This window comes from Motacilla alba, chromosome 5 (genome assembly GCF_015832195.1).
Source record: "Motacilla alba alba isolate MOTALB_02 chromosome 5, Motacilla_alba_V1.0_pri, whole genome shotgun sequence".
Classification (NCBI taxonomy): domain Eukaryota; kingdom Metazoa; phylum Chordata; class Aves; order Passeriformes; family Motacillidae; genus Motacilla; species Motacilla alba.
Genome location: NC_052020.1, coordinates 28,648,486 through 28,660,861, shown reverse-complemented (window position 1 = coordinate 28,660,861; position 12,376 = coordinate 28,648,486). Strand labels below are relative to the sequence as shown.

The 12,376-nt window shown below is 44.0% G+C and overlaps 1 protein-coding gene across 4 annotated transcripts in view; it reads left to right on the top strand.

Annotated features, from left to right (window-relative positions):
• Positions 1-12,376, top strand: part of GALNT16 (polypeptide N-acetylgalactosaminyltransferase 16) — a 75,128-nt gene that overhangs the window by 32,593 nt on the left and 30,159 nt on the right. For all 4 annotated transcript variants that reach the window (XR_005257205.1, XR_005257204.1, XM_038139135.1 and 1 more), the window contains exons 2-3: positions 5,356-5,531; positions 8,348-8,446. Coding sequence is in view for 2 of the 4 variants with exons in the window: in XM_038139135.1 (XP_037995063.1) it covers positions 5,356-5,531; positions 8,348-8,446 (275 nt within the window). In the remaining 2 variants the exon portion in view is untranslated. The remainder of the gene's footprint in view (positions 1-5,355; positions 5,532-8,347; positions 8,447-12,376) is intronic.

Here is a 12,376-nt window from a genome sequence, read left to right as displayed (position 1 = left end):
TCTCTCTGGGACTTTGCTTCGGGTCACTGGGACAGTATGTGGAGCGCATGGAGCGAGCCTACAGCAAGTTTGTATCTCAATGTGATGGGTTGAAATTGGCATTAAACCAGTTCAGAGGAGAGAAATCTGCTGGGGGGTAGTTGGGCATGCAGAGCTTGTTGGGAGGGAGGTGCTGGCAGGGTTGGGGGTCATGGCAGTGAAAGTGTGTGAGGCTGTGGCAGAGGGGTGAATTGAAGGGATGCCTCAAGAGGTTTGCTGAAGTTGTTATTCCCTGGCTTGCTTTGTGTCCATGCTGGTCAATTAGACCTTTCTGGAAATACAGAACCTTTCCTTCCATGGAAATACACTTAGGGGGGATGGCTTTCAACTGATGCTTTTCACTTCTGGGATTTGACAGTGCTGAGGCAATTGTGAAAATGAGCTTAAAATAAAGGAGAAGCATGGCACCCCCTGCTCCATTTGTTTTACTGGTACTAAACGCTTGTAAGAAGTGGAAGCTGCAAAGTGTATGTCCTGTCACATAAAACTGCTGCTGGACTAATTTCACAGTAACTGTAAAATGATTAATTGCACTTACCTTTGAGAGTTTTACATACCTTACTCTAATTAAGTAGTGATTCCTCATGACCCCTGGAGTATGGTTATTCTTTTTGAATTTGGCTAAGCCTGCTGTTAAAAAGATGCACCTTGGGACCCTGAATTACCCAGCTCTGGTTTTAGTGGCTGTCAGCACGATGTGGCAGCTGGTGTGCCCATGTCTGATGGCAGACTATGACAATGCACAGAGATGAGTAGCACTGTCTCTATTAGAGTCTTGCTGTTTCTCAAGGAATCAGGCCTGGAGGAATATCCCTGTGTTAGTCGAGAAATGAGGCTCTCAAGTTTTCACAGACATGCACGGCATTAATTTCTTTACCTAAATCCCTCGCTTACAAAGCTAATTTTGCTATTTAAATAGTTTATAGTCTCTTGGACCACGTCAAAATCCAAATCAGAACATGCTTTCAACAGCAGAAGAGCATTGATTCCATTCTGTCACTGAAAGGGAAAAGTATATGTGAAAATGAGAAATTGTGAAATAAGCTTAGAAGGTTTACAGTACTTCCTGAAATTTTCATATGTGAATTTTTTTGGAGGTCTCAGCAATGTTTGGGACAAAACTTAATTTGTGCAAACTGTTTGCTAATCCCTAGTCTAGACACTCAAATTTCCAGTGCCTATTCATCTTTATTTCTGTTTTAATGTAGCTTTTTTTTTTTTAATCTATCACAGAGCTGGGCTCTTCTGCTCCCCTAACTCGCACTTGTATTTCCAGCCCCAAGCATGGGGATGCAGGGTGTGTAACTACATCAAGGATCTAGGAGTATGAACTGTCCTGTTGGTATGGAAAACTCTTGACACTGCACTCAGCTGTACATAATGTGCCTTTAATATACTAAAGCTAATACCTGCTTATATTGACTTCTTCCTGAAGTGAGAAGTGTTTAAGGTGAGGAGACAGGAAGGAGGAGGGTAGACATTAGTCCTTCCTTCAGACAGGGTTTAGCAGGGTTTCATAGAGAACCTGTACTGTTCCTGTCAAGTATCTTTTGACTTCACAGCAATAAATGTCCTGTAGTGCAACATCTATGTTCTAGGAATATAATCTGATAAAGCAAGTCAGTCCTTAAAGATAAGCTTTATATTCACTTTGTCAGGCTAGTTCATAACTGTCTAGGCTGCACACAGCATTGTGCTTCTTTAATCTGACTTTTCTGTCGTGTGGTTTGTAATGACCTGTAATGTCTAGGGCTTTTCTGAGGAGTTGCTACCATGCTGTCTCTGCCATGTGTTGTGTCAGCACAGACCTGGTGAACTGTGAAGGTCTGCAGTGCCCTTATTGAATTGCTTTTACTGTTTTCAGATGTATTTTCTATGTGTTGAGATAATTTTGAATTCTAATCCCGTTACCCAATGTGTCTGGCATTTTTTCTGAATTTCCTATGGATTTGACAAACTTGCTGTGTCTGAATCCAAGGTATTTATGAAAGTACTGAATGGCGCTGGATCCAGAGCAAACCCCTAAGACCTGCTCTTACACCTTTGCTCTGATAGTGAACAGCTGATAATTGTGCTCTGCCAGTAGCTTTCCAACCAGTTTCACCCATTCTGCAGTAGTTTCACCCAGAGTATTACTTTTCTAGATGGCTAATGACAAAATCTTAACAGCCCCTACCAAAAACGTTATCTAAGTCATGATGTATCTGTCTCCTGCTTCTCCATACCCTTGAGCCTGATTACTCCATCACAGAAGAAAATTAGATTGGCCTGACATGACTCAGTCTTAACAAATCTCAGTTAGCTCCTATTTATTACCTTGTTATCTTCATGGTGCTCATAGATGGATGTTTGGTTACTTGTTGATTATCTATCGATTAGCTGCCTTTCTGGAAGCTGAAGGCAGGCCCTCCTAGCTATCTATCATCCTCTGAATCCTCCATTTTCCTGTTTGAAGAGAGCACAAAGAGATACTGTCTGAGATAAAACTGAAAGTGGGACTTAACTCTTAACTGACAATCATTTCCTAGTGCTCTTTTACCACTTTTTGATGGTATAAGTAATGTGAGAACCACAGTATCTAGAAGAATTGCCCCTGATAGTTCAAGTTTAACTATGTCCTGGCTTTTAGGGCAATAAAGGGCCTTCCTGTCCCTGCCCACTCCCTGGGACTGAGAGGAGTCTCCCCAGGGTCTCACAACCCCTGCCCCAGTGATGCTGCCGCTGGGCTGGTCTCCAACTCCCAGTAGCCTTGCCTTGCCCAGCCACGGGCCCTCATCCTGTCCTTCCTCAGAGAGGTGCCCAATTCCCTGGGGTGGGTATGCCCTTGTGCCCATTCTGGCTGGGGTGTAGGATTGTCCCCGGCTGCCAGACCCTGCTCGCCACTATAGGGACACCCAGCCCTCGCGCTGTCTGGGAAAAATGTCTCCTGAAGATATCTTGTCATCTCCAGCATTTTCTAGTATGTTCCTGGCAACATAAACCAAAAACAGCTGTTGCTTTTACGGGACTTGGAGGGGCAGGAGATAAGTATCAAAGGGCAAGCTAGTGATTGCAAAGTATTTAAAGGTGTGTGACAAACTGGGCTTTTGCTTCAAATCAGCATTGTTTTCTAGGGCAAAAGGAAAAAGAGAAGTGGAAGCTGAGTTAGACAAAACTCCTTGTATGATTTAAAGAAAGAAAAAAATTCAGTTTTTAGAAGTATGAAAGTAATTATTTTCTCATCATCATCAGTAATCATTTTCTCATCATCAAGTAATTATTTTCTCATCACTGAAAATACAAATTCAAGGAAGATTCTAGGCAGCAGGCTGTGCAACCAGCCGTTCATGTAGCCAAGATGTTCCTGTAACCCAGCACCATGCCCAGGTGATGTGGTGGTGGCTGCAAGGGGCAGAGGGGATGGCAGCAGCATCCCTGGAGAAGGGGTGGCAGAGCAGGACACTCTCTGCCTAGAGGAGCAGAGCAGAGGCAGATTCACCCACTGGAGTGTGCCTATGTGTATCCAACACAAGGGCAGATCCATAAACATTGCCTTGGTTGTGCAGTGGCTGAAGGAATTTCTCAGTGCTGAAAATAATAGCTCTTTTTTATTTATTATTTTCCCCCACGAAAAGATGCTTGCCTCATTCTTGTATGGTGAGAAAAGGAAATCTGAGCAGCAGCCTAACTTTGGCTGTATTAGGCATAATTTTATGGGCCACCCTCATTTTTTTTTTCTGACTTAATTCATCTCCTCTCCAAATGCAATAGTCCTAACTTCTAATTTCTCTTCATCCTCCAGTAGCTTCCTTCCAGATACAGGCTTGACAAAGCTTGTGCTCTGGCCATGGCTGCTGGGCTGTCACTGATTTCATATAACTGCTCATGATGCTTTCGGTTTTCTCTGTCCCATTTGCAGTGCACTCAATTTGCTACATTTCCCATCTTGGCAGACTGAGTGCAGGGTTTCATTTGAGCTGTCCACAGGGATGCTCAGATCTGTAGCCTGAGTGGTCACGGTTCATTTGAAATCCATCAGTGTACATGAGTAGTTCAATTTATTTTTTCTAATGTTCATTGTCTTGCACTTCTTGATGCTGAATTTCATTTGCCATCGTCTTATCTGACTGTCTGGTTCTCCTAGGGTTGTCTGCACTGAAGGGTAGTCCTTGTCAGAGAAAGTTGCAGAGATGGATGTTCTTCTAAGCACTCTCTTACTTAAGGAGTTGGCTGTGGTGTTGGATCTCTTGAGTTCTTTCCCAACCCTCTAGGATGGCTCAGCCAACATGGTGTGTGATACTGGGGACCATTCTCTGGTCTCTTGCCCTCTGTCACTCATAAAAGGAGACCTTTAGCAGAGGGAGAAATGTGATCAATCCTAGTATTAGAGAGCATCCAGGCTATTTTACATAAAAGGATCTCAAGATCTGGGGATAATCTCATGCTTTGAATGAGATGTGTAGGTGCTGGTATCTGCCTCTTGCAGCAGTTTTAGAGAACTCTAGCACTCCCTTGCAAGATGATTTGGTCTATCAAACAGTTACCACAGACAATTTGTTAAATTACTTTTATTGTATAAACAGTCTTGGTTGCTTTATAAGCAAATACTTTAGCGTCTGTAGGTTGTTTCCAAACAGAATCACGTACCTAAGAGCCCTCTCTTAGATGGCTGCGCACAAAGGGCTGTGCCTGTCCTCCCTCCTGATGACCCTAGTGAATGGTTTTCAGGTGCTGATATTGTACTGACTCTGTGGCCTAGGAAAGTTAGAGAAAAATTAGGGGAGGAGAGGGATGGCCCTGGTCTTTTAACTCTTGTGGGGAACAGGGGACAGTCATGGGCAGCTTTCAACTGTATCGAGGACGTCTGTGAGACTGGGCAAGTCTGAGCAAGGCACAGCAGGGAACCTATTAAATCAGCTACCTCTCTGTTTGTATGCAGTAGTGATTGTTGAAAGGCTGAAACTGCTTTTCCTCAAAATATGGTGTCTCAGCCACCTTGGCTGGAGACTGCTCTCAGACATTCATTGCCTGGAAGAGTTTCCAAATGCCTGCAGTCTCACACATTCTGTGTAACAGGTGCTAAAGGGAATTTGGCTCTGCCTGTGCTATCAGGAACAGCAGCTTTCATCCCAAGCTCAGTCAGTAAGGATAGCGAAGCCTGCAGTTTTAGCACCCTGTCTGTGTGGACTCCTGCTTTCCTTTCCAAGCTCTTGCCTATCCTGCCTTCACCCATACCTGAGCAACTTCCAGATGTCTGGCAATGTCTCAACTGATTACCTCTGTCTAAGCATGGGCCAGCTGCTCTCCCTGATGCTCTGATGCCTGTTTCTGCTCTAGATGACGAGGGCCCCCCCAGGAGAGAAGAGCAGCCGGCGGGCTTTTGACGAGAAGGCTTACTTGTCCTCCAAGGTGCTGAAGGCTGGAGAAGACCCCTATCGTCAGCACGCTTTTAACCAGCTGGAGAGTGACAAGCTCAGCAGCGACCGGCCCATCCGGGACACCAGGCACTACAGGTACCCTGCAGCCCTGCTCCGAGCCATGCTGCTGCTTGGTGCGGGGAGTCCACTGCTTTCTGCTGTCAGTCTGTAATGTTGACAAAGGATATTTTGGGTTTTTCTTTGGTCCACTGATGTGGTGGTCTTCAGGGTAGTTAGGACTTGGTGAAGGGAAGGAGAGATCTTGACTTTATTTCAGAAGGCTGGTTTATTATATTAGGATATATATTACATTAAAAAAGACCACACTGTAACTATAATACAAAGAACAGAGAGAAGGATTCATCTGAAGGCGAGACAGGAATAGAAAGGAATGAATAATAAAGTTCTGTGACTCCCAGAGAGTCCGAGAGCTGCTGCTTTCTTGATTGGTCACCAAGTAGAAACATCTCACATTGACCAATTAAGAAAGCACCTGCTACATTCCACAGTAGCAGATAATAAATTGTTTACCCTTGAATCTGAGGCCCTCTCAGCTTCTCAGCAGAAGAAAATCCTAGCAAAAGGATTTTCATAAAATATCATAACTACAGTCCACTGTTTTGTAGTTTCTGGAGAACAAAAAGGTAATGCTTTAGTACAAAAAGATTCTTGAAAACTGTAGGTTTAATAGTGATAGGATAGTGTACAATAGTCTACTTCAGTCCTAAACTCTACCTAGAACTATGTATGGCTCTAGGTATGATATGTTTGCAAAGCAATATTTCGCAGCAGCTGGGAGCAGGAAACGAGGCATCTAAATTGATTGAAATTATGAAAGGGATGCCAGGAGACATAGAGCTTTGTGAGCCTGCCAGCACTGACAGCCCTCAGAGTGTTTTTCAAAGGCAACCAGTAAGGACCAAGTTAGTTGTGGATCCAAGTCTTGTGCTGTTGTTCTCCGGGACAGTATTTGGGACTGGCTTCCCAGCGAGCCAGAGGCAATGGTGCTATGTTCTGTGTTGCTGACAAGTCTCCCTGAAATGCAGAATTGCTGTTTTGTGTTAATCTGGTGCCATGTTCTGGCCTAAAACCAGCTCACTTCAAAGATAAATTATTGTTTAGTTTGATCTGTGATAGCATGCAGAGCGTGCTTTTTGTGAAGAGCCTCATCTCTGCACTCCAGTCAGAAAAGCAAAATATATGTGATTCCCTACAAATGTATAGCCATTTCAGACCCAGCTTTTCAAGGATTCCCTTGAGTAACGGAGAGTCCAAAGTAGTATATAATCAGAACAAAACCTATTTCCATGTTTCTCCCCTTTACAGAGAGTAATTTGGGAATGAGCAATCTGTGTTTGAATATCTTATGTTATAACAATATTGGAATAGTTGCTGGGATGGCAACTCAGGATGAGAACTTATTTCAGCTGATAGAAGTTAGATTGTGGACTTTGCTCTTTGTTTAAGGAATGGGGGGGAATCTGTAGGTCATCAATATATCAATTTTTCTTCAGACACCCAAGCCAGAGCATGGACGTGCTTGACTTTACATCCTACAAGCTTCTTCTGACTTAGCATGCATCTGTTTCTTTGATCCAAAGCAAAGACAGGGTCAACTTTCAAGCACAAACCTTGTCCTTGTTCTCTGTGATGCTGTAGCAATGCTGAAGTACTGGGAAAATTTCCCCAAATAACCCATACATCATCCTATTCTGCTTTTCCACTTCCTGATTCCTTAATACATTTTGCATGTATTACATCATGGAGTTATTTTGCAACAATAATAAATATGGTCTGTCTCAGGTCTGTTCTCACGTTGTCCACTTTGTCTTTATCAGGTTTCTCTGTATGTTTGAAAATTGCTGTATGAAGCTGCTGTCCCATTAATGAAACACTGCAATGAAAGTCATAGGCCAGTAGGATTGAAAGTGATGATAAAACTAGTCACAGTTTAGCAGTAGTCATAAAAGAATAGTAAGTAAATGTGGAAGGTGTGGGTGTAAAGTAAGTAAAAGTAAAGTAAAGTAAGTAAATGTACAAGGTGTGGGTCTAAAAAGTGAATTGTATTCCCTGTCAGGATGGAGATTCAGTCTATGCAAAGCCTTGAGTTGTTAAAAGTAGGTGTGGTTTCTTCATCAGACAGGAGATTAGAGTACACTGACTGCAGTTTGGCACCATCTAGAAGTTAAGGAGGCAGCCGCTTTGGAGGAGCAGGTCAGCTCAAACCAGCCATGCTTAGCATCTGCCAGAGTTGGATTCAGGATTCGTGTCTGTGAGTTGTTCCCCTCACAGAAACTTTGCTCTCCACAGGGAGAAGCAGCCTGGTGCAAGTTAATTCTTGGTTCTGAGTGTGAGAATGTGTGTATGTACCTAACATTACAAAGTCAGATGAGAAGATAGAAAGAATTGCTAGTGGGTCCATTAGTGTTGAGCCTCATCAACTCCCCAATACAGATCACAGAACTAGCTGGTGTTTTCCTTTCTGTGAAGTTTTTGTCCAAAGAATTTGAAGTGCTTTATACAGCAATGCCTGGGTGTACCAGCTCCATGCATCCTTAGCATGTCCATGTCCTGTGCATGAATAAACAAGATTTTATGTGAATCACAGGTAAGTCCAGGGACTAGAATCCACGACTGAAACTTAAATCACTATAAAACCCGCATGGCCTCCTTAGCGTGCAGGTTTGTGAGTTTAGGTATCACAGCCTCTAAACTTTGCTTTTCAATGGGCACAGGTCTTTTTAAGTTCTGCTAGCCTTGGTGCAGGGGATGCTGAGGCCTCCCTTGCTGCAGCTCAGCTGTGCTGGTTCTGATTTTAGCATATTACTGTATTTTTAGAAATTCCGGGTACACTGTTGCAGCACTACTGCTAGGTAATGTTTGGCTTACGCTTCTGCTGTCCTGTGCTGCAGGTGCACGTCTGTACGCTATGACACTGACTTGCCAGCCACCAGTCTCATCATCACCTTCCACAACGAGGCGCGATCTACCCTGCTGCGCACGGTGAAGAGGTGAGTTCAGCTGGGCTGCCAGGCCTGGATGGTGGAGTCTGGGAGTGCTCTGGGGGAAAATTGGGCATTTTGCAGCAGCTAGACAAGCAAGGTGGCTGCAGTTCCCCAAGTGATAGCGTTCTGCTCTCGAGATGGCCCACTAGGACAGGCCAGAGGCTTGGATTGGCATTGTGGGCATGTCTCCAAATGCAGAGCGCATCTGCAGTTAGCCACTGTATGGCTCCAATCAGGGGAATCATGAGCAGTAAGAAAGGGTAGCTGGGTCTGCATCCACAGGTGAGAACAGTCTCAAGTCTCAACCAAGTGTGAGCTTGGTTTGGAAGAGTGAGGGGGGACTAAAGAGAACACTGTGTTGCTAGGTGCAGTGACCGAGCCCTTGCTCATGCTCCCTGGCTGGTAATCAGTTGCTGAACCTGATGGCCCACCAGGTGTACCCTGGGGCTTTGCACACAGCTCCTGCTGAGCCTGCAGGACACTTGCTATCTTGTACCAGTGTTTCCTCATATCTGAGTATCAGCAGTGGCCAAAATAGCTAAGTAAATAGGTGACATAGGGCCTGTCAGCAACCCCAAATAGATGGAGTCTTGCAGTCATCTGTACCACAAAGTAATGTTCCAGCTGCCCTCTTCCATCACCCCCAGAGAACCCAGGGAAGCTCTTTTCCTTTTAGTTCCCACAGAAAAAAATGCCCTCTGACTTCTCTGACTTACTAAGTAATTTCTCAAAGGGTCTCTGAAGCCTGCAAGCAGGCCCAGGAACAGCCACTGAGGCTGAAGAGAGAGTGAATTGTTGGTATAGCAGTTTGAGCTGATGGTATCACTATCAGGAATGCATTATTCATCATTGCCACTTCTTCCCTTGACAGGTCCTGTGGACTTAAAGAAATGTACTATGTGAATAAAGAACAGGCTTTTTCAAGTTGGCCTCATGTCTAGAAGGCTGGGTTTCTGCCACCAAGTTTGGTGCTATTGTGTTTCCAGAGACCTGTATATATTGCATTGACACGTTTTGTCTTTTTATTTCTATAATTTTCTTTTAATTTGAACCACACAATGAGTTCTGCAGAGTCACTGTCCAGAAAATGGGCAGACTTGTTTGGAATCGTGGTGCTGCTCGGGCAGCTGGGGGAGATTTCTGCTTTTTCAGTCATAGGTCAGACAGTAGATAGATGCTGAGAAACCATGGTAGTATGTCCTACTTTTTCTTGTCCTGGAAAGCCCAGAACTGGACACAGCACTTAAGATGTGGTATTACCAGTCTCTTGGATGTAGTCTCCTGCAACCAGAGCCCACAACAAAGACCTTGAAAAATGGGTGACCCATCTATTCAGACTGATCCCTGCAATGCTGCTGCCACTGGAGGACTGCTGTTGTGAGGAATTGGCTGCACTCTGCTGTGAATAGTGTAGTGGATGGAATTTCCTCCCAGACCTCTGGCTGCAGCTGGGGTCTTCATTGCCAGATGGTTTACATCCAGTGCATGTGATGGATTTACTCCTTCCTTAAATCACATCAGAAGTGTCAATAATTTATCCCTATCTCATGAGAGATCCTGAAGGCTGAGTTCTTCTTGGGCTCTCCAGTATTTGCAGTGCCACACAAGCAAGCATTGGCTAGTAGCCTTGTCTTTGAGCACATACCATACAGAGAGGTAAAGGTTCACATCATGGCTGCTCTGCTAGAGGAGGCATAGGCATAAGTCTGACTTACAGGTTGACACTGATGTTATAGAGGGATTTGACAGAGCTCTTCAGGGCCTCTTCTGTAACCTGAGAGTCCCATCTTTCAGCAAAACTCATCTGAATGTGCCAGGCTGAATTACTGCCGTGAGAGTAATTGTTGTTCAAGTCACACACACAGTCAGTGCACCAGTACTATGTAATTACTTTGCATCCCGGGCACTTCGGGATAAGTCAAGTATCAAAGGGACAGGACTGTTCTGTTCTGTTGGGTTTATGACCTGGCTGTGAGTCTGCTGAGGACCACAGTAATATTAAGCAGCAGGAAGCACAAAATTGCACTGCCTACTTACCTGCTGACTAGTCGAGCTTGCAGCTTGTCATTATTTCTATATCTGCGAGAGCTTTCTTAAGCCAGGTAGAGCATGATTATTTGGATAATTAGAATGAACCATTTGAGATGCATCTGGTGAAAGTTAAATATGATTCCTCTGTTATTATGGGCCTTTTCCCAAGTTCAGTTATCATGATTACACTGTGGGAATATATAAGAGAAATGGGTGTGAAGGAGGAAAACTGATGAAAATGAGCAGCACTAAAAGCAAAATTTTCTATGTCTGAAAACATTTTTAGAGGCCTAATCTTTTGAGGTGAGTACAAAATGTATTACAGTTCAAATTTTCATACGTGAGGTCTTTGCAAGTGTGGTTTTTGAGTATCTGAATTTGGGCACTCAAAAACAGCTATAAGACTTTGGGAAATTATAGAAAGAAATACATGGAAAGGGTACTGGGATTGAACTGATCTTAAACCCAGAGGGAGCCCAAATGCCCTCCTCTGAGCCAGATACTGGCTTTTTGCAAGGTAATTGAACAAAGTGGCAATGTTGGTACCAGATCTTTGGAAGTGACCCAGGGATGATACTCCTGCATCACAGGCTTATTTCAGGGTGATCTAAACCTGGCAGCTCTAGGGGCCAGATCCTGATCTGCATACCCTCCTTGCTAAGCTCTGGGATCTCTGCTGCTGGATGGAAACAACAGGAATGATGTGCTGTTGTTGCTCCTTGAGGATGGGAGAAATGTTTGTGTATGAGGGAGAGGGGGAAAGAGAGGAGTGACCTTGAAGAGGAATAATATATTCCCTCAAGTACCCTGTTGCTTATCCCTCCTGATGTTCAGAGGCAGCATGGGCTGCATACCTGTATTCTAGTGTGGGTTCCAGCCATGTGTTTTCAGTGTTGAGGGAGACAACTGGTTAAAAATATCCAGCAAGAGTCTAAAGAAGGGGAATAGGGGAAAAAATGGGAAATGGGCTATTAGACAAAACCTATGAACATGCCAGTTCAAATGGCTTGTTGCTGGCATCCTCAGTCCTGCAGGAGATGTGTGTCAGTCAAGAGCTGCTTTTCTGTTTTGATCTCTTTTCTTTGCTAGGACATAGCTGTCACTCTCAAATCAGTCACTTGCTTGGCATCCTGTTCTCCTTCAGAAACAATTGTCACTCAAAAGGCATTTAATGTGATTGATGTCTGTGCATGATTAATCTTTAAGCCATAGCTTCACTTCTGCTGCCGTGACCATTCTTACAGAAGAAAAGGTCCGATGCTTTGTTGTTTGGTCCCTCTCTTTCTCTTTCTGGTCTCAGACAGTCATGATTGCAGGGACCTTTTGGTTTTGGTGCAAATGTGAAGGTGAATTGTGAGGCTCTAAGTCACTGGATTTGAACAGCTGTCAGTGGTTCAGTGCCTGTGCAGAGGGCCTGTAAAAATTCTGATTAGGAGGATGCTGTTGTAATGCTAGAGCATTTGGTGTAGCATCTCATTACAATGACAATTTAAATAATGGCAAAAAAGGATATTATGTTAGAGCAAAGGGAAAAAAATATACTCTTCTGCCAACATCCAGAATAAACAAGATTATCTGGGAACTTGAGGGGGATGGACAGAAGAGAGGAACTCATTGGCAGTGCTGATGTCACGTTCGTGCATGAGAGTAAGGACTCTGATACTGAAAGAAGAAGGAAGCTGTGAGAAAAGGCAAAGGACATAGGGAATCCATGAAATGAGGAGGGAACAGTCCATGTTTCTGCTGTAAAAGGCAATTGTCACTTGGATTTTGGAATTCTAATAATACATTTTTGTGCCTGAAAGTGTTTGTCATGGCATTCTCTGCACCTCAGTGAGGAGAAATATTAGGATTACTGTGCTCCTTGTTAAAAAGACAGGGATGACAAAGTGCAAAGAAGATTAC